The 23,172-nt window shown below is 44.7% G+C and overlaps 1 protein-coding gene across 1 annotated transcript in view; it reads left to right on the forward strand.

The window, feature by feature from the left end:
* LOC147672011 (F-box/WD repeat-containing protein 5-like) overlaps window positions 1-23,172 on the forward strand; it is a 78,721-nt gene that overhangs the window by 21,321 nt on the left and 34,228 nt on the right. The window contains exon 5 of the mRNA XM_086948058.1: window positions 38-212. Within this exon, the coding sequence (XP_086804184.1) occupies window positions 38-212 (175 nt within the window). The remainder of the gene's footprint in view (window positions 1-37; window positions 213-23,172) is intronic.

Genomic DNA, 23,172 nt, shown 5'->3' on the forward strand with positions numbered 1-23,172 from the left:
GCATTTTAATGGGGTTTCTTATGCTTCTTTCTATCAGATCTGGAACAATGACCGATCGGTCTCTCTGCGACACAGCTCAAACATGAAGCCTTATAACTGGAGCTACACCCAGTTCTCTCAGTTTAACTTGGATGACTCACTCCTGCTTGTTTCGGGGGTCTTCATAGGGCCTCACAATTCCTCCTCCGGGGAGATTGCTGTCATTAGTTTAGGTAAGGTGTGTGTTTTTATTTTCCATTGCTGTTTGTTTTTGTCATTATTGTTGCCAAGCCTAACAAAGGTTTGAATAAAAGCATAAAGTATATCCTTAGAAGACCAGTGGACAGTTTCAGAACAAAAAACACAGAAACATGAAGAACATGGGATAGTTGGACATTGTGGTCACTGAGAGTCTGAAGATTTGCCCACCACTAACGACATCAAAGTAGGCAGGCAGTGTGTAGGAGATTACATTCCAATTGCTCTCGGCACACCTGCATCCAGGACACAATCATACTAGAGATGAAGTCTAAAAAATTAAAAGGTAAAGCAAGATGCTTTGTCCATCTACTGACCCAGGACCTGGAATGACATCAATGCATCAATTAGGACTGCCCCAACCCTGTCCCTATTTAGGAAAGAGAAAGACACACTTATTTAAAAAAACTTTACATCATGGTGCACTAACAGTACACATTCACTCTTAGAAATCAGCTAACCCCCCATTCACATTTTGACTGTGTCTTTGCCTTGCACCCTCTACAGCACTCTTATACCTTTCGGCTAAGTTTTTGTATATAAATACCTTAAACTTAAATCTGCTTTCATATGTCCAGTTGAATTAGATGTGAGCTCGGTAAGAAAGCCTAAGCACCTTTGATATCTGCTGGGTCATTAAGTACCCATCTCATGCATTCTCATTGAGGGGCCCATTTTCTGAGAAATGTTCCATTATGATTGGAAATGCAGACGTTGTCTTCACTTCTGATAGAAAAGGCTAAGCTTTATTCCACTAAATTTTTACAGATCGGTTATTTGTGCATTTTCATGAATGGAAAATATATAGTTTAGCTGCCACCAACTGGTTTGTGATCAGCATTACAATACTGTTTCTAAAGGAAAAATGTCATTGTAATCCACATTACCTAATAAACCTGTATGTCAAGCAGAACTGCATGCTGCATCTTTTATGTGTGATGTGATTTGCTTCCAAAAGATTTCAATGAAGTAACATTTGCTCCACATGTAGTACATTTTGCCTTTTTGGCCGTAGCCCCATCAGCATAGCTATGAACTTTATAGGAACATATGAAACTATTCAAGGATCTGATGCCACTGTGAGTGCACTTTGAAGGCCCTTTCTTTAGTTAGTATAACTCTTCAAGATGTAAGCACCCTGCACCAAATATTGGAACACAATGTTTCTCATACTTTAGATTATAAGTCCTTTCTCCAAATAACTGACCTTATTTGAGACTGACACATTTTCCAGATGTTTAAATAGGAACGTTATTAAGTATCCGATCAGTTTCTGCAGAGAATTTGTAATCCATGCACATTTTCAAAAGTATATGTCTCAGATCCCCGAAATTCACACTAATTTGTTAAAATATCTTTAAATATTTTCAGAGTACAGTATAGTTGACTAACCATTTTTTTTGTTCTGGAGTTTAATATAGTGCGAACTCTGGCAAAGGTAACAAAACGCTTTACATGAGCACCAGTTTTGTTAGACAGACACATTCATTTTTGTTTGGCACGGGCAGATTACATGATTTTCCCAGAATCACAGGCTGTTGAGTGTCCTTGCCGAGACTCGAACCTGGTTCCCCAGCGTGGGTTTATCCAAATGCCTGAGTAAACAGGATGGTTTTGAGTTTCCTCCTAAAGCGAAGTAGAGTGGTTTCCCTGCGCATACTGTCGGGGAGCTTGTTCCAAATCTGGGAAATCACAACTAAGAAAGCCTGCCCCCCTAATGTAGCTCTGTTAAAGCGTGGGCAGGCCAGTAAGCTAGCCTCAAATGACCGGGGATAATGTCCAGGCACTTAGGGCTTCAGGTGTTCCCTGATGTATTTGGGCGCTACTCCATACTGTGCTTATGTGCAATGCACAGACCCTTGAACCAGACCCTCTGCTAGATAGGGGGCCATTGTAATTGTTGTAGCAGGGGGTGGCATTAGCTCTTCTTGGCAGTTTAAAGATCAGCCTTGCTGCATCATTTAAAACCACCTGAAGTTTCCTCAGGAGTTTGTCAGGAAGCCCTGTGTATACTGCGTTACCGTAATCCAGTTGTGACAGGATTAGGGCAGTCACAACGGTACGCATGGTGGAAAATGACAGCAGGGTCCTAAGCTTCCGGAGTTGCCGAATCAGGCCTGTGCAGCTCTCAACTACAGCAGACACCTGATTGTGTATCAAGCTGGACACCAAACTAACCTTAAACAGACTCTTCACGGCTGGCACTGGTGTCGGGGTGGTGCTAAGCTCTAGGGGCCAGAAGAGGCTGGACCAGGGTGAGGTTCCTGTAGTGAGAGCTACCTTGTGTGAATTAGAGGTCACCCAGTTCATATTGAGCTGGGCGATATTCTGGACATTGAGCTGTGCCTGGGAACAATTATCAACTCTTACAATTAACTGGGTATCATCAGCGTAGTTGAACACCTGACAGTCTAATTTTGCCAGTGCTTCTACTAACGGCTGGAGGTAGATATTGAATAGCAGGGGGGACAATGCAGAGCCCTGTGGACCCCCCCCCAATGCAAAACACCCTGCCTGGACGTACATTCTCCTAGTTGGACCTTTTGCAACCAATTCTCCATGTAAGAGGTAATCCATTGGAGGACCGTCCCGGTGACTCCCTGCCATCGGATACGGGGCAGCAGCTACGCGTGGTTCACCGTGTCAAACGCTTCTGAGAGATCTAATAAGAACAGTGCAGAGGGATTCTTCTTGTCAACCGCTAGCCTTAATTCATCCAGCACCAAGAGCATCACCAACTCAGTGCTGTTATGGGCCCTGAATCCTGCTTCCCGTGTATGTAACAGCTGATGCTCTTCCAAGGACGAGAGAACTCTGAGCACACATTGCTCGAGAACTTTGGCCAGGAAAGGAAGCCAGGAAATGGGTCGGAAGTTTTTCAAATTGTTGATGTCTGCCCCAACTTTTTTCGGTAATGGGATCACCATGGCTTCCTTAAATTTGTGAGGTACCTTCCCTTTAGCCAAGTAGAGATTTAATAGAGACAACACGTCTGGCTCTACCGCCGTAATGACCCTTTTCAACACCAAAGGGGGGCAGGGATCTTCTGGTGACCTGGATTTTACGTTGGCCACAATATCGGCTAGACTATTTGAGTCGAGTGTCGGGATGGTTGAGAGAGAACCGCCCAGAAACTCTGGCGAGTCCACCACTGATAAAGGACAGGGGGTTATACGGGTATTGCCTATTTCAGTAATGATGTTTTTAACCTTAGCTAGAAAGAAGTCCTGTGCCTTTTCTCGGTCAGCCTGATTAGGGATTGTCCTTTGTTCTTTCATGCCACTTAACTCCTTGAGTACGTTAAAGGTCTCTCTCTGAATATCTTTAGCGTCCCTAATCCTCACTTCATAGTACATAGATTTGAATCTGATGATTGATTTTTTTTATTTTTTTTATTGAGGGCTAGTTTTGCCTTGTACGTCTCCTGGGATTCTAGGTCGTATGATTTCCGACAGTGCCTTTCGCATTGACTGAGAGCCTGTTTTTCTCCTCTTAATTCTTGCACGTATCCGGGGGCACCCTTCATACTCTTTGTTACCCTTTCCCTTTGCGCAGGAGCTACTAAATCGAAGGCTGTCCTTAACCCGGAAGTGAGTTTTTCGTACACCAGGTCCGGGTCCCCGGACTGTGATCCCGGGTGTTCTGTCTCATTTAGTGCTTCCCTCAACTTGGTGTACTCTATCTTGTGCCAATTCCGTACAGCCCTCCAAACTGGGGTAGGTGTGTAAGGCAGCTGCCCACAGGAAGTTCCAAGCTGATAAGATATTGATCTGACCAGCTACATGGCCTGCAATCTGTATGTAACTTTACTGATGACGTGGTCCAAATAAGGTCTAGAGTATGACCCTTCTCATAAGTGGGGGACTCCACAATTTGCTGCATCCCCAACATAGTCATAGCTAGTTAAAATCCTCTAAAACCAAAATCTGTTGGTATCTTGAACACAGATCGCTAACCACTTCATGGACCAGATCATTAAATAGCGGGATTGGCAGAGGGGGGTGGCATACCGCTACCACTATCAGACAGGATAATTTGAGCCAATATTAATCCCCAGTACCTCTGCCCCATCTAGGCTCTCCTGAACTATTTTCTCGGTGGTAAGTGACCTGCAGCTGAATACTGCAACTCCGCCACCTCTTTTGTTCCTTTTGCCGATTATACGTTAAGACGTCATAGTCTGGGGGAAGGGCGGCCACTACATCGAGACCAGAGGTCTCCTCTAACCAGGTCTCCTTTTATGCAAGGAAGTCGAGCTCCTTATCCTGGAGTAGCTTAGAAATCTCTAAGTTATGCTTTTAGAGGGACTGGGTGTTCCACAAAGCGGCCTTTAGGCCAAAGGGCACCTCTAACCCAGTGTCCAATGCCTTTTCAACCAACACACCACTCCTCAGTGGGGCTCCGGTGTCCACTAGCAAGTTATTTGAGCCAAGACTTTCTACCAGAGAGTCAGAGAAGGCCGGCGTGTGTGGTGTACTTTTTAATTTCATGAGTTCTTCCATGGAGTAAACCAGTTTCTGACTAGGGTTCCTGGCCCCTGGGCCCAGTCGGGCACAGACAGCCTTGCCTTAGACGGGCTAACTGCACGTCCCTCGCAGCACCGGTCTTATGACCTTGAGTGAGGTGGTAACTAGCGCGCTAACCCTGCCCAAATCGGAAGTGTAACCAAATGCCTCCTCCACACAAACAGCACACTGCTGCGGTGGACTGTGAAGGTGGGCGTGAAACCAGGCTGAGTAAGGAGTCTGCACACTCTAATTAAAATGCAGTTAAAACTTGTTTTAAAATAGCAATTTGTTTAAAAAAATGTTTACAAATATTTAAGGACGCTGGCTGGAACTGTAAGCAGCAAAGTGTCGGCACGAGTAAGGGGACCAGCCTCTGATCAGCTGCTCGTCCGTTGCACCATGGATCTTATGACCGTGAGTAAGGCAGCAACTAGCGCGCTAACACTAACCAAAGCGGAAGTGTAGCCAAATGCCTCCTCCACACAAACAGCACACCGCTGCGGTGGACCGGAAGGTGACTGAGGAAAGTCGGCGTGCAACAGAGCTAAGCAAGGAGTCTGCACACTCTAATTAAAATGCAGGTAAAACAAAAATAAACCATCAGTGTCGCAAATCAATATGCAGTAATGGAATATCTGAAAAAAACTGAGGGTCTTATTTCATGACTGCTTGAAATTCTAAAAAGATGGTTCTGAAGTCCTAAGACTGTAGAAGTTTGTGGAAACGTGCTTCATGGTCTTCCAAACTGTGGGTGGGAATGTTTTAAATAGCAGAAGAATCTCTTGCCCTCTTTCTCTGCTCTTTGTTGCCCTCTCAGTTGCCCTCTTCTCCGGTTCTCTTATCTTCTTTTTTTTTTATCATCACTGTTGTGCTCATTCATGATGCCTGAGGTCTTAGAGAGAGGGGCTGGGGGCAAGGCACAATCCAATGTATTTGTAAATGCTTGTTTTCTGTGAGACCATGAATTCCTCAAACATTTTACTCTGTGGAGATAGTATTTTATAGGTGGGGAATACTTGCCTAATGCTTGGGTGGCCCCTCGCCTGCATGGATAGAGAGGAGGGCTTCTCCATACCTTTCCGGTGTCTAGCAGGTACATCCCTGTATGGAGATTGTCCTCCTGCAGACCTAAACAGGCATCTAGTAGGAAGAGATACCACTAGAAAGGAGAGATTCTCCCCTTACTAGCAAGGTGTAGGAGGCTGGCTTAGTCTATGGTGCTCACTTATGCAATTGTAGCACCCTGCACTAGAACCACACATTGTAGTTATAAAAAAATAAGTATTTATTATTATCACTCACTAACACATTGCAGTATCTCCTACCTGGAGATATAAACACAATACTTGGTCAATAGAATATGTAAGCAGCACATGCTCCCATCTGCTTTTCCGGTCGTGGCCCCGGTCCACCGCGGCAAGTGCCGTTTGTGTGGAGGGCGTTTCTGACCGCGTGCCCGCCCCTTAGGGTTTCACTCTGCACCAGAGGCGGGGACGGTGCCTACATAGCCTCCTTCACTTTCTCCCGTGCAGGGGACGCGCGCGGAGGGTCGCCAAAAGCAAGCCCGTCTGCGCTAGACCGTTGCCTGTTGCCCAAACCCCTGGTCGCTTAACAGCGATGACGCCCTACGCCCGGGAGGAGCATCTCGCTCTCAGATACCGATCCGACTGTATGGCTCACACATGGTACCCTAGCTCCCCCATTACTCAATGCAATCAGTGTGGCTTTAAAATCCCTGCGGCCTGTTTACCGCCACCTTCTTCTACCTCAGTGACTACTGGTTCTTCTAAATTATATATATATTGAGCCTGAATTGTAGATCCCTTGTGAAACATCACGAGGACATCCAGGAGCTCCTCTCTGACAAGAACCCTGATGTTCTGTTTTTAACAGAAACCTGGCTAACCGAAGATTCCTCGGCCATTTTAGCCCTGGCCCTTCCCCCAGGCTATTGTATCTGTGTCCAGAACAGACCCATAGGCAGGGGAGGTGGAATAGCGGCGATTTATAAGTCCAAATTTACTTGCACTTTTGAACCCACTAATGTAGCATACAGTGAATGTGCACTTTTCAAGATAAAGGTCTCTGACACCTACACCCTCTCAGGGCTCCTTGTCTACCACCCCCCAGGATCAGCGAGCGCATTCCAAGACTCGCTGGTATTAACGATTTCATTACTAGCGCTCCAATCAGCCAATTTTAGCGTATTCGGAGACCTCAACCTCTATCTTGAACGCCAAGACTCCCCCCGTCATATCGAAGTTCCTTGGTGATTTGGAAGCTTGTCAGCTCCAACAGTTAATTGTGGGTCCCTCCCATCAGGCAGGCCACCTTCTGGACCCTGTCTTTACCAATATAGAGGAAGCTACAGCTGAACCCCCTAGTCTTCTCAGTTGGACTGATCACTTCCTGGTTTCTGTTTCAGTCGAGATCCGAGCAAGCAGCAAGGAGAATCCTCCCCCTCTCCTATGGAGGCGCCCCTTGAACAGCCTAGATAAAGTTTTACTAGAAGCCAAATTGAACCAATCACGCCCTGTTTGGTCGAATGATATGGAGGAAGCAGACTCTGCATACAGGGAGTGGATAAACACTTCACTGGATCACCTCATTCCCATAAAATGTTCTAGGCCTAAGCGAGGTTATTCTCACCCCTGGTACTCGGAGGCTCTTGCTGATACCAAAAAACAATGTAAACGGTTAGAACGTATTTGGAGACGCTTGTATGATCCTCTGGCCAAAAGCAAGTTTAGGCTGGCCACTAAGGCATATCATAAACTTATAAAAAAAAATAAAGCCACATATTATACTGGCCTGATCACCGCTAGTCCCAACCGTTCCAAAACTATCTTCTCCCTGGTAAAAGAATTGACTAAGGCCCCGTATGGTATAGGCAACCTGATAGTGTCAGATACACAGTGTGAGGAATTATCTTGTTTCTTCATTAATAAGGTCAAAGGGATATATGACCTATTACAACCAGACGGCCCCTTGGGGTTCCCTAATCCTACTAGTGATCAAGCTATTCTCCCTTACTCCCTCTTAACCATTCCATCTCTAGAGTGGACAGGGATGGAACACCTTACACTAAGAGTAAAATCAGGATCCCCAGATGACCCTATTAAACCCGAACTGTTTAGATCTTTCTGTGAGTCCGCCTTACAGGCAGGACGGGAGCTGATTAATAAGTTATTTCAGCTAGCCTCCATCCCTAAATCATGGAAGCATGCCAAAGTAGTGCCCCTCTTGAAGAAACCATCACTCGATCCCTCTCGGCCTGATAGCTTCCGTCCCATCTCACTGCTTCCCTACCTTGCAAAAGTGGCAGAAGCACATGTCAATCACACTTTGACCGTCTATCTAGAGTCCAATGGGATCCTAGATGAGTCCCAAAATGGCTTCCGTGCTAACCATAGATCGGAGTCTGCCTTGCTAACAGTTACAGAACATCTAAAAGCTTCACTGGATATGGGCACAACCTCTATTCTGATTCTGCTGGATTTGAGTGCGGCTTTGGACACGGTCTCCCACAAGATACTGCTCGAGAGACTGTGGGAGATCGGAGTCAGGGAAACGGCCCTGGACTGGTTTGCGTCATTTCTATGTGACCGTTCCTTCCAGGTGCACGCACCTCCGTACTCATCCAGCCGGCTCCCCCTTGAATGTGGGGTGCCTAAGGGGTCTGCGCTCAGCCCCACATTGTTTAATGTGTACGTCCGCCCCCTGGCTGTGATGGCCCGGGAACATAAGATACAACTAATATCACATGCGGACGATACACAACTTATTTTTAATTTCTCCAATAACAATGTGATTGATCAAATGAAGTTCCAAGAAGACATGCTGGCCATATCTAGGTGGCTATCCAAAAACTGTTTTCAATTAAACTCCTCCAAAACAGAGGTACTCCTGATTGGCAATGGCACGCAGTCTTGGGACGAGCATTGGTGGCCTCCTGCGCTGGGATCAGCTCCTATACCTAAGGAGTTAGTAAAAAATCTGGGAGTGATGCTTGACAATTCGCTCAATCTGGAATCCCATGCCAAAAAAGTGGCGGGCATCTGCTACGGGCGTCTGCGCTCTCTCAGACCCATTTTGGGTTTTTTCGAGCCCCCTACCCGTCAACTCATAGTCCAGGCGTCAGTCCTTTCTCATCTGGACTATTGCAACTCCCTTATGTTGGGCTCCAACACGACCACAATAAACAGGATGCAAAGAACACAAAATGCCGCTGCCCGTGTCTTGTTTGCTCTACCCAAAACACACTTCCCCCTTTCTCCGGCGACTACATTGGTTGCCTATAAAGCAACGCATTCAATTCAAAACCCTCTGTCTCACTCACAAAATCTTGTACAGCGCTGGCCCCCAAACTCTTCAAGGACTATGCTCCTTTTATATTCCTACGCGTGCACTCCGCTCAGCGGATCTTTCTTTAGCACGTACCATTAAGATTCGGAGGAGCAGAGCCGGCGGCCGTTCCTTCAGGTACCTGGCCCCTAAGCTTTGGAACTCCATCCCCCTAAAAGCTCGAGCCACTTCAAACCATCTGCTATTTCGTAAACTTATAAAAACTTGGCTGTTTGCGTCCATCTAGCACACCCTCTGTCGCATTAGTTTTAGGCATGTCCGCAAGCGCTGAGACGCCCCGTTGCTGGGGTAGCCTTGCACTATACAAGATTCCATAACATTAACATTAACATATACACTGTGTTCTCCAGGGGGAGGCCAAACCATAAACTATAATAGTGGAATGCGAACCACGACTTAAGTCAAGAATGGACCCAGAAGACGTAGAAGAGTCTGGATCCAAGGAACCACTCAAGGTGAGTATCTAGGAACCCCACGGAGGCCGTGGGCAGAGTGGGAATACGACTGCGTGCTCAATAGAAGCAAATGGGTAAGTCGGGTTTGCAATTTTTTAAAAAGGGCCCTTCCCAGAGGACCCTGAAGAAACCCTGTAGAAGATGGATGGTTGGAGAGTCACCCCACCCGTGGATACCCCAGGAACCAGGATACCTACATCAGGGAAGCCTAGTGCTTAGGTGCGAAGTGACGTCGGAATCCGCCGTAGACCACAATGGAGGACTTCAGAAAAGAAGCCGCTGGCGAAGAAGGTGGAATAGTCCAGTGGAATCCAAAGGTGGATTCAAGATGAGAGATACCTGTAAGAAGAGGAGGCAGAGTCTAAGCCACTCAGGAGTGACCGGGGGGCACGGAAGTCGAATGCCCACCAATGAGAGGGGACGGTACCCTTGAAGTTGCAGCTGTACAGACCAGGCAACACAGAGGAAAAACAGTAGCTGGGCACAAGCTGTCCCACGTCTGATGTCGAGAGCCAAGAGGTCAGTGTCCGGCAGGGGCATCAACAAGCCTTGGCAGTGGCAAACAACGTAGTCGTCAGGAAAGGTGCAGTGTCGGGACCAGCAAGGTCCAAGTGACTCACCACGAGCAGGTAAGTCAGAGCAGGCCCAAGCAAGCAGGGGAGCCCACTGGAGCCAACGAAGTCCCACAAGAGGACCCATGGACCAAAGGCACAAGAGTCGCAAGAGGATCTCGAGCATCTTACCCAAAGGATGCTATATGCAGGTGAAGATCTTAGCTGCAGGAGATGCTTGAAGCTGGAGCTTCTTTGAGCCCGAAGGTCTCTAGAGGAGAGAGTCAACAAGCCTTTGCAATGATAAGTTGACAGGGTGCACAGGGGTTCTGTTCCAGCGGTTCCGAACAAGGGATACTGGCTTCAAACTTGGTGAGAAGACAGTGCAGGCCTCGAGGGAGTTGCAGAACATCCACCACCTGTGTTGCTGAGCCTTTCGAAGTCCATGTGAGCCCAGAATCCGCAGACCAGTCAGCTTCGTTTCAGTGCCCGCAGATGCATGGGAGTGACTGCTTCACCCCAAGGGAGATTCCTTTGGGTGTCTTGGATGTTCACAGGCCGTGTGAAGAACCTGTATGGAGCACAGGCACAGATGTTGCAGAAGACTTGCAGGATGACAAGACCAAGAGCAGCAGGAGTCTTTCCAGTTGCAGTCTCGGTTCCCAAAGCGAAGTCCAGTGTGCCCAGGCGGTTGAAGTAGAATCTAGTGACACACCCACAGGCAAGCCCTTAAGTACCCTAAGGAATGGGATGGGACGATTCAGGGGTCCCTCCCAGCGGTGGGGCTGGACAGTGGGGAGGATACTCTCATATCCTTTGTCCAGTTTAGCTCAGGAGCGGGAACCAACGGCTCCCTGAACTGATTTCAACTGGAGTATACAAGGTGGGCACCAAAGGTGCCCTTCAAAGCATTCTAGTGGCGCTGGCAAGCGCCTTCCCCCTGTACCAATACACTAAGTCCTGTCTGGGAGGTGGTCCTGTCTTCCTCTGCTCGAGCTTGGCCCAGCAACAGGAGTGCAGAATTGTGTCTCTGGTCGGCAGCAGCCATAATTTGCTGTTCGAGTCTAGAAGACTGGTACTGGGAGCACTGATGGCCTCCTGGAGGAGCTTTACAGTGCATGGAATCATACCTCCCACACAGTTTACGGTGTGGGTATTATGATTCCAATATGTTTGATACCAAACATAACAGGTTTGTTACATCCAGTTTAAAGTTAGCCATCGCGTAATGCCACATGGCCACTCTATGTATATTAATGGCTGATGCACTTACAACCCGGGAGAATGGACTCTGAAGGTTGAAGATGTGTCCTGCTCATGCAAGGGCACCCTCACACTTAGAACCGCGCACCCTTCCTTCTGGATTGAAAGGCCTGCCTTAGGGTCGACTTACAGGTTTTAAGTGCAGTGACCTCAGATATAAGGAAACCTATATCTGTTGTAAGTGGTGCTAGCACCAGCTTACACAGGCTGCAATGGCAGGCCTGTAGTAGCAGTTTGTGTGGTCTCCCATGGGTGGTATAATACATGCTTCAGCAAATGGGAGACCCCTGGTGTGCCTATGCCCTTGGTACTTTAGTACCATATACTATGTTACTTACAAGGGGATACCTGTAGCCAATCTGGAGTGTACCAAAGTACTCACCATGTCCAATTTAGGAAAGAAGCACAGTGACAGGGGTCCTGATTTAGCAGGATCCCAGTCAGAGTATTCAGTAAAACATAATGGCACCAGCAAAAAGTGGTTGTGACTGGGAAAGAAAATCCTACTTTCCTACACAATCCTTCTCCCATCAAAATCTGTGTTCCAGGGCTGAGATATTCCCCAAGCACCAATGGAAGTGGAAGTATTCAGCTTCTATCACTTGATGTCAGAGCACCACATGTTCTGATCATTAGTAAACATAAAACAATTAAATATATATATATATATATATTGGTCTGAAGGGGAATGCAAAATGTCCTAGCTATTGTAACCAAATGTTTCAATTCTATTAAAGACATGGAGGCAGGGCTTATGCGCCTACTTTGTTCACTGTTATTACCCATCAGCCACAGAAAAACATCAAAACTCTTTACCATGAGAACTTACACCCAATCACAGCATGGAATGTCCTTTGTAGCCACTCATCTATTACCGTGCCTCCTGTTTCTTCTTCACATACCATGCACCAGATTCTTGCTCCAGGTTACTTCTGTTTAGAAGATTTATTCCATTGCGAGTAAACCTCAATTAATAAATTGCAACAAGATTGAATCCAATTTAATTGCAAAAACAAAGTACACCAAGCTGCAATAATTAGTAACTTTCACCACAGAATAAAATTCCCACATGACCACAAGCTCCTGAAATCAATAACATGTAACTGAAATATGGTTACCTACAAAGTATGCAATAACAAAACGCATCCAATGGGAGGAAATGTGATCTGACCAAGAGTAATTTGGGTGGAACAATACTCACCTCTGTGTCCTTTATAGAATTGAAAACAAAGCTGTGTCCCCCACCTGACACTCTATATAATTACCCACTAGACACTCCCGTACTCTTACTTTTCCCACACAGTCTCAAATAACTGAACCAATTTATATGCACAAATGTAACATTTTATTCCTATAGCAGTATTACAAATTTCTAAAACAAATTATTTCTATAATCACAATCTTGCTAATTTAGGTACTTCGTCACAAAGATGATCACTTGATACATCCAGAAGAACAATTTCACATATATGTACATGTTTCATCAATATCACAAAATAATCACAGATATCTCCAACCATATGAATATCCATATATACAGATAAAAATATTGTAACTATAGGGTTGTCGATGCAGCATTTCGGTAGATGCACTTCAATAAGGACACCTTCTTCAGGACTTTATGTATATGACCCCAATGATCTGTTTACTTTACACGAACAAATTAATTGAGGGATTCCAGGTCACAAATTATATTTTAACTGAGTGACTGAGTCATCACCCCACTTGAACTTTCAATGGTTCCTACAACTTAAAAATTCTGCTTCCGTGGTCTCATCTGATTAAACCAATTTGATTCATGCTCTCCAACTATTTCCTTATTTTATGTAATGGGAGATCTTATTTAATGTTAATGCATTCACTTTGGGCTCTCTGCAATTATCCCTTTACGGTTGGCATAGGTCAATTATTTTGGTCGATGCCTGATTCCAACTACACAATCGGGTGTCTCTTTTTTATTTTGTGATTTGGTGAATTTAAATTTTCTGGTACGATAGCTAGAAAATGCTTCACTCTGTCAGGACCAGAGACGAGGATTATGCTGGTTTGAAGCAGATTCTCCCTGAAAAGTAACCCCTTCTGGGGGTAAATATTCTACCTGTTACATCCAGTGCCTTGACATCGGAGATGTGCCTGCAGGAAACAAGACCCAACAACATTACCAGCTTCTTCGACAACTACTTCCCAGATAGTTACTCATTACTCTGCCAAGAGAGAAGCCGATTCAGAACCCTGTTGACATCCCATAGGGAAGAATATCTCAGGTTCAAAGGGAGAGAAATATGAATACCTTGCAACTATTTCCTAAGCTGGTAATGCTCCCCTATAGGAAGGCCACCTACAGGAGAGTCTTCTGCCAAAATCGGTGAGCGGAATATTTTCACTGATCTGTATGCCTTGCCCTCCGAAGCCAAATGCGCCAGGAAATTTAAGACCTTGACAGTATCTGCCCCATCCATTTCAATCGAGCCGACCTGTAACGCTTGATGGTCCCAACTTATGCAAAAGACCTAGGACATTCCAAATGTTCCTATAATCCACCAAGCCAAAAGATACAACATCCTTTTCAGATTTAATCTGTGATGATTCCCTGACGAAACGAGGAGGCTCAGAAACTCAGGGAGAAAGTTCCATTAGAACTGGATACCAGACTTGAGATTTCCATGCTGGAGTTGCCTCCATGTTGTGCGCCTGTGTCCACCGTACATGAGTGGAAAGCAATATTATCATCGAGAATGGGGAGAAAGCCTACCCAGTCTCCTGGCTGCAACTCTTTAGGAAAGCATCTGTTTCCACTACTTGCGGGTCAGGGTCTGTCTTTGGTCCAACATTGAACTGCAAATGATCCCTCAAGTAATTCCAGGCAATTGATTTGCAAGCTATGCTTCTGACCGGACCATTATCCTCTTGTGAACATCCCTTCAAATCTGGCTCCTCAGCAGCTTCTACTGGCATCTGATTATATGACCAGATCCAGTGGGGAGCTTAAACTCTTTCTCCCATTCTAGAACTCTATGTATGAAAGCCACCAGGTATCTCTTCTTTGGCGTCCACCTGAGACCCTTGCGAAGATGGGACATTTTCAGCTGTTGTAGGGCTCTGTAATGAAGCTGACCTGGTAAAATTGCTTCTGTGGACGATAACAGAAGCCCACCAAGCATTGTAATGCAGAGACTTGTAGTTTTGCACAGTGTCTTGCATAATTCGATTTTGGTCATCTTCCGAGACGGGCAGTTCCGAATCACCTCAATGGGGTCTATTACAAAGCCCAAAAACGTGATTCTAGCAAAAGACAATGTTTCAACTGGTATATCAAGCATGGGGGCTATTCAAGGCGTGTATGAATCACAAAGCACAGGAAAAGGACACTGGAGACCAAGTAGGAGTTGGAAGGTTGTTATTTGCATATAGGAACACAAAATACAACTAAGTTGCAGTAACCATAACAACCAGATGTGCACTGGGAGTGTTTCGTGGTGAATAAACGGCGCAGTGACTCATGTGATTATGAAAACGTCCGGACTAATTCCAACACCCTGGTCTACAACTGAGCTGACCACACTCCTCTGCAGGATTAATTACTTCCCAGAGCGTTGCCTAGCCTTCTGCACGCTCCTAGTTTCTTGACATAGGACCTTCCTCCATTGATTGCCTCCCAGACACTGAACGCTGCCATAGTGACACCTTACCGCTGATCCAGATGCTTAAGAATTACCCTCTGGACTCTCCTGTGCCTCTTCCCTCCTAGGGCCACCAGAGCACTCTTTGAATCATGTAACCTTCGACCTTATGATGACTTCAAGTTAAAGACTTCGAAACGCCGTTGACTCTACAACGCCATTGACTCTACAACGCCATTCGCGGCAACCAAAGGGTCAATCACAAATAATTAAATTATTTTTGTGACTGTAAATATTTTTGTTTGACCCCCACTTATTAGCATTGTTTCTTCGCTGCCTCGCGTTGTTTTCATAATCACGTTTCCCTGTGTCGTTTATTCACCACAAAACACTCCCAGATATCTATAGATTAGATAGAGTGATCTTACTTATTTATTGTGCCTTTTGTATTGCAAACAGACTTCATTAGGTATTTCAACTAAAAATGATAACTGACACTTTGGTGAAAAAAAGTCCTTAACATTTGTCTACAGGAAAATTGGGACTGAGAAAACTGTGTTTCTGCCCGTTTTTCAAATTCAGAGTAGTGTGCAATTAGTGCTTTCACCTGGTTTTATTTTTTTTAGGCAAGTTTCAATAGGGTTTACCTGGCAGAATATATTTGGCCGAAACATTGCAATTTAAAATACCATGCAGTAATAGTAGTTGGTATGGCAATTTCCGCGTGTTATTCACCATTTCCCATTTGGAAATTCTAAATCGCTGCCATGTGGTTCTCCTAATTTCCTCTTTTTGTGTTTGATATTTCTTTCCAAGGCAGTAAGATCACCACGTTTCGTCTGTCAAAGCATGATAAATGTTCAGATAACAAGAAGTGTAAATGAATCTCCTCTTTATAATCAGTATTGAAATTACATCATTTGTTCTCGTGCTCCCAATGGCAAGATGAAGGTGGCGAATTATACGTTAAAAGTAAGCTTAGAGTTTGATAGCAGTTAGAATATACACATGGTCCCCACTTTCTCATTTGGCAAGGGGTAAGCGAGATGACGTGTGGATTTTTTTTAATCCCTTGTTTAGAAAGAGACTTTAAATTTGATTGCACGCTCAAAGGGCAGCAGTAGGTTACAAATAGCAACTGTTTGAATGGGTCAGTAGGCAATATAGGTAGACTAAAGTCTGCAGTATAAAAGAGCATATTTTGAAGATATGGGAGGCCTTCCTAGCCCCTTTTACCCTCCTTACACCAGATTAAATGGATACACAGCTCTTGTTGGTAATTTGTGGCTACCATCTTATGAAAAGTGACTTGCTTAAAATATTTACCATCTCTAATTCAGTCCATCGGTTGAGAATTCCCCAATTCATGTGAAGAGAAATAGGAAGGCAAGGGGGAAAAAAAGAGGACCTCAAATATTCCAACATCTCAACTTGTTAATTTTGTGTATTCTCATGCCTCCTCTTCGGCTGTACAGTAGAAGCCTTTGCTACTGCTAGACCAAATAAGTGGCCCGCAACCAAACAGTCCACCTATATGAGAAAAATGCTCGATAGTGGTCAGTCTGTTCTTCCACCTCTTATCCAAAGAGTTCTTAGTAGCCTGAACCCGGATAAAACATGGCATGAAGAGTGATGAGTTACTTTTAGCTTGGCAGGTTGCCACAAGGCAGCACCCATACATACACAGACTGATTGCTTTATTGATTATTTGCAACATCTGGTGCCTATTCTGTGTTGAATGGTTATATCTGGGGAAAAATGAAAATGTGTCCCCCATGTCTGGCTGTTGTTTGATGATTAACTGCCCCTTTCACACTCTGGCCAGTTCAACATGGACTGTTTCTATAGACGCCCTAATATATTGTTACTCTGTTGGGAAACCTATGTGCCTCCTATCCCTGACCTCCGCTGAAGTCATCAGCACGGAGGATCCCAGTGTTGAAAATCTTGTGTATGGAAGTGTCTAGGGACCCTTCTTCGTCTGTTGTTTCAGCACCTCACATGGTGAATTGTGGTTGCTCACAGCATAAAAACCTGTGCTTCCATATGGATCAGTTATTGTATAGTAACATTTTTGAAATACTGATGTGTTTTGTGTTCCTGTGTTTGTGCAGGTCGTGTTTTACTCTGATCATCCTAGGGATACATTTTGTGGGTAGTCTACATTGTGGCATCCAGGTATCAGCGAGGAGCTCATAGTTCTAAAGTTGAGGCTGTCGTTGGTACTCTTGGGCCAGCAGTCTTCTACAGACAGGTCTTTAAAGGCAGTACAACACCAAGTGTATGCCTTCAAGCTCCATGGACTTGTTATTCCATTCAAGTGTCCATGTAACAGCCCTACAAAGGCTGCAAGTGATGTTTGCAGAAAGGTTTGTGGAGACCCAGGACCACTGGAGGGCCCCTTCTTGTGTTGTATGAGGTCCTAGTCATGCCTCCCCTTCACCAAGCATCACATCTATGGCAGGGCTTGCAGTTGCCTCTGCCTGAGACCACTGCCATCTTGAAAACCCCTGGGCCCAGTTCTGAGGTCGGGGTTGCACTTCACACGACCTCAGCCATAAGTGGAATAAACAGCACTCATCCGCATCAAACATACTGGTACGCCTATGCACCCTGCTGTCTGGGCTGTCTTACCATGCACTGCACACTTGTTCTAAACTTACTTCGCTCGCCCTTAAAATGTAAGCCTCTCCATAGCTCTGAGACAACATGTGTGCTCTGGTGCCTGCCTGGCTAAGCCACCCTGGAATTGCAGATTAAGTTCAGGTGTGCTGACATTAGAGAGGGAAATTAGCAAACGTTTTTACTGGTACTCCTCTTGACATTCTAAAAAAATATTTTGCACAATGAATCGCAGCTTAAAAATCTGATCAAACCGTGAAAAAACGTCATCAGAGTAAAGTTAATATCATCCTTCATGTTATAGATGAGAGAAATTATATTTTGGATCATTTTAGCAAAGGGCAATGAAACCGGTTATGGAGTGAGATGAAAGTAACAGTCTAGGTAAAACTTTAAATTCATAAAAACCTGATTCCCCAGATTCTTCAAGACCTACAAACCTGCAGAGCTATCAGCACAGCGGTTTATGCCTTTTTACAAAGGGACTTGTGGAGATTGGCACGATGTTTTAATGTTTGAGAGAACCCTCCCAATAGAGTAACACATTGTGTGTACACTCTGGGGTTCCTTGTTCTATAGGAACCTAAGCTTTATGGTGCTCTCTTTCTGGGAACAAGCTAGTGGGGGCATGTATCCAGGATCCTGTATTTGGCTATTACTTCCATTCCATGAGGTTACTCTTCCATTTCCTCCCACTACTTTTTGAGTTTTTAGACTTAAGCTCATTAAGGCAAGTGTTAAGGTTTGTCCCTACAATAAATGGTTTATAGCAGGTATTATCTATTTTACTCTCCCGGTTAAAAAGCTCAGCAGTACCATTTGTCTTCACTATACAAAGTTTCTGTTTTTATTTATTCAACCACGCATTCAACCAATAGTTGCTTGCACTGTGCAACTTTATCAAAATACAATCTACTTGTTCATGCAATTGAGACACTCTAGAAATCTAAGTGTTCTGTAAAAACATGTTTCCCATTCATTGTCATCCTCGTTACATATTAGGCAATGTTCTCCTAATAAAACACTCAGATTAGCCTTTGGTTTTCCTTATAGCTAGATTCGGATATTGCCTTGATTCTGATTTTGCTAGACACTCAGTGGGGAGGGGCTGCATTTTCTCTCCTCTCATCACAGGCTCGCCTTATGTATAGATGCTGCTTAATAGTGCTATCAATGCCAGCACTCCCTTTATGCATCAGTTCTAATTATTACATCATTCTGGATATTCCAGGGTCCTTACTATATCGTGGCTCTGTTTTATTAACCTTTGTTTCAGGGAAAGGGACATGCAAATTTCTCTGGGAAAGGAATCGCATTTACTTAATGCATTTACTTTGTTTTATTTATGTATTTATTTATTTATTGTGATTTATATAGCGCACTATAACCCAGAGGTCTCTAAGCGCTTTGTTAGGATCAGCTAGACAATAGAAAGGATGCATCAGAATTACAATTGGCGGCCACCCCACGCTTGCTGGAAAAGCACAGTTTTTAGTTTCTTGCGGAAGGGCATTAGGTTCGTCTCATTGCGAAGTTCCAGCGGTAATTTGTTCCACATAGCTGGCAGAGAATGTGAAAAAGCACGCCCACCCACAGTGGTCAGTCTACAGCGTGGCTGAACAAGATAGATGGAATCTGCAGATCTGAGCGCCCTCCCTGGTTTATGGAGGGTCAGGCGTGATTTCAAATAGGTAGGTGCCCTTCCATGAAGAGCTTTGTGGACAATGCAGAGCCCCTTGAACATTAGCCTCTGCCTAACTGGCAGCCAGTGGAGTTCCCGCAGGAGGGGGGATGCCTGGGTGCTCCTCGGTTTCTTAAAAATGAGCCTAGCGGCATCATTCATGACCGTCTGCATTCTGTTTAGAAGACCCTGTGGCAGTCCTATGTACAGTGAATTGCCATAGTCTAACCTGGCTAAAATCATTGCAGAGACCGCACTCCTTAAAGTGGAAAAAGAGAGCAGCGAAGAAACTTTCCTGAGTTGTCGGAGGAGGCCGACACAGCTGCCCACCATAGCTGTGACTTGCTTTTTCATGGACAGCTTACTGTCCACCTGGATACCCAGGCTCTTAACCACCTCCGCCGGTTCCGGAGGCATGCCCAACTCCCCAGGCCAGAAACGATCACACCAAGGATTGCCAGCGATGGTAATCAGCAGCACCTCGGTTTTGTCCGGGTTGATTTTTAGGGAGTTACCGGACATCCAGTTAGCTGTACTTCTCAGAATGTTTTGCAGTCTAGCAAAAGCATTCTGGCTATCATCCAACTGGATGATGATCTGAGTGTCATCTGCGTAGTTATATACCTGGCAGTCCATTTGATTAAGCATTAGAATCAAAGGCTGTAGATATAAATTGAACAATAGGGGTGACAGAGCAGACCCTTGTGGGACTCCGCAAGTGATCGAAGTTGCGGTAGAAAGCATGTCACCTAATTGCACTCTCTGCGTCCTCCCTTGAAGGAAGGATGTGAACCATGCCAGTGCTGTGCCCTGAATGCCGAAATCCCTCATCCGCGACAGTAGTTGTTCATGACACACGGTATCAAATGCCGCGGAGAGGTCCAGCAGCACCAGGGCCCCCGGGATTTTCTTGTCTGCTCTGTTCCTAAGCTCATCTACGATTGACCGCATAACCAGCTCCGTGCTATGATTAGCACGGAAGCCTGCTTGATTCGGCTCTAACAAAATGTTACTGTAAATAAACCAAGAGTATACTTTCAATCAAGGAGATTGATCACCGTTTGTTCCATACAGATCGAATCATCAACTATTTTCTCAACAAAGACAACCATCAAGAGCATTTATGTACTTGTTTTCGGTATTGCACTTTGTCACTCTAACTTTGTTCATTTACTCACATTTCCCTGTGAATTGCACTGCCTGCACTCTATTTCAAATGTATATAGCGTATGTTAAATGAATGCATATTCTTGATGTTATTTGAAAGATTTGGTCATGTATTGAATGTTTATAATGCACTTATATCAGAGCCTTAGCAGGGGGTCCTTTGTTTAAACTTCAAGGATTGTAGGATGAGACCTAGGAAGCCATTGTCTCAAATATTGTATACACCCAGACTTCTAAATGGGTTTCTATGTTTGGCTCTGTATGTTTGTATTTCCTGACCATCATCTGACATGAATCGGAGTATCCGGCGGTTGAGATTAAGAACCTGCCCTGCTGTAGCTAGATGGTAACCATTATAAATGTAACTAGGTGCTAAGGATACAGAAAAGTTTAGTAGAACCATGCATCCTTTAGAATTAAAACCTTCCTCCAGATATTCCTGTAACCGGAGCAGAAGGGCCATTACAACTGCAGTGTCCTTATTTGTTTTAACCCCTTCGATGCTCATGATGGAACGGTTCCGTCATGAGCATCGGTCGATCTGTGCTCATGACGGAACCGCTCCGTCATGACCACACCCATTAACATTGGGGCTCAGCACCGGCGGTAAATCGGGGCAGCACGGATGTGGTTAAGAAAACTGCATTAGAGCGCCCCACTTGGTAAAGATGGACTGAAACCCTGCCTGGGAGGATAACACTCATAGTCAGGGACACTGCACCACTGCAGGTCATCTGCCCACTCGCTAGGCATGCCAGAATGTTGACAGACAAGTCTTCACAAATTCAGACCCAGCATCACAACCTTCGAGCTTCCAGGCAAAGGGAACATGGATCCATATTAACCATGTGCTTTAGGTTCATATCCTGAAATATCACGATCATGTATTGAAAGTACTGTGCCCTCTGCTTAGAATAACTGGTCCCAAGGGTGCTCTTTATCTCCATCACTATTCTGAGAAGACCTTGCATAAGCCAACTGAAACATTATGGGTATATGAGGTAATGCCCATGGAGGAACAACAAATGTACTTGCCTAGTTGATGGACTGATCTCACAACATTGTAGTCTTTCTACGGAGCTTGCAGAAAAAAATAAAAAATAAAATGGATGCAACAAAATCTAAATTATAATGATGATAGGTAAGATTTTTATCTTGAAAATTCACATATCCTCTATAACCAAAGAAAACCCAAAGGCATGCGAGTAGGGTCCTAAATCACAAAGATTTTAATATGTTCCTCTTTTGAGCTCCAGTGAGTAGAGAACACATAGTGCACATGCTGTTGTACACGAGCCAGTAATAGGTGTGGCTGTGTCTGTCGATGGTAAGACTAAGGCTAAGTTAGAGCTTCTCTTGCAAAAAAATAATTCAAATATTCTTCTTTAACCAGAGATGCTAGTGACCGTTCCATATCAAACCTTATTCCAAAATGTGCATCTCTAACTGGTGGGGATAGTCATCCAGCTCATAGCCAAAATAATGGACCACACGGGGTATTGTGGCATTTGAAAACTGATCCCAACGGTGATCCAACTGTCTTTCCACAACATGTTACTACATCGTGATTCTTCCTAGAATGTTAGAAGGATTGAGGTACATCTGATTACATATATAAACAGAAACCACATCGATGGATGAATTGGGGAAGAGCCTTGACATAAACATTGTAGAAGCTGGTGTCCATCGACACCTCTAGTTGCTGCCACAGGAAAGGTGCTGAGATTCTAAGTAGAAGGTGATCAACAGAACCTTGTTCTTTGAATTGTTGAGAAGAAAGCGGGCCAAGATCACAGAGTACCCACTACTATTATCTTGTTAATTAATGATTTGATTGGTGTCAACGACTACCAAAAGCTCTAATATTATCAGTTGTGATATTCTCATCCCCTCTACTTCTCAAATCAGTGAGCACTGCAACCAGAATGCATACCATGCTGTGGGAGAACGAAAGCTGGCCTAAAAACTATGGAAATGGATGATGGACTCCAGTATTCCAAAATGAATGGCATTTTGGAGGCGGCTGGAATAACGGTTATGGGTTGCTTTGTGCCAGAAATTGAGTCTGATGGCTACTAGAAGATACCTAAAAGGATTGATTAAATTAATGGCTTAAGTTGCCTTTTTTTGTGTTTTGGTTTAATAAGGAAAGAAAAATCTTATTTGGAGCAGTTGGCTAAGCGGCCTACTGTGAGGTTTCTTATAGCATTGGAAGCACATCCATGCCCCATTTGTCTAAGCGAGTAGTAAGGCGATCCCATGGAGGGCTCATCCTCTAAACTGATACTTCTTTCTGCAGAGAAGCCTATAATTTAGGGAAATCAGTTTCCACATCTGCCACCCAATTCCACCCTATTTCTGTGCACATATGTAAATGTATCCTTTAAGGGACAACTGCATGAGAAGATTGACTGTGGACACTGAGAGTTGTGAAAGGAGGTCATCTCCTGCTCCGCAAAGGTTCCCTGGCCATGCTTAGTATCATTAGAATGGAATATCCTGCGTTCAGTCCCACACAATTCAATCTCATGGTCGCCTCTAAATGTATGTTCACTTCTATCCCCTTCTTTGTTTCTATTCCCTCATACTGTTCCCTGCTCATGCCACACATCCACTGTAGCTTCCACTCTCTATAGATGCACATAATGCGCTCTTTATCAAGTGAGATATTCATGCTCTGTTTAAGATTTCTCCACCCACAAG

This window comes from Lissotriton vulgaris, unplaced genomic scaffold (assembly GCF_964263255.1).
Source record: "Lissotriton vulgaris unplaced genomic scaffold, aLisVul1.2 SCAFFOLD_1139, whole genome shotgun sequence".
In the NCBI taxonomy this organism is placed as follows: Eukaryota; Metazoa; Chordata; class Amphibia; order Caudata; family Salamandridae; genus Lissotriton; species Lissotriton vulgaris.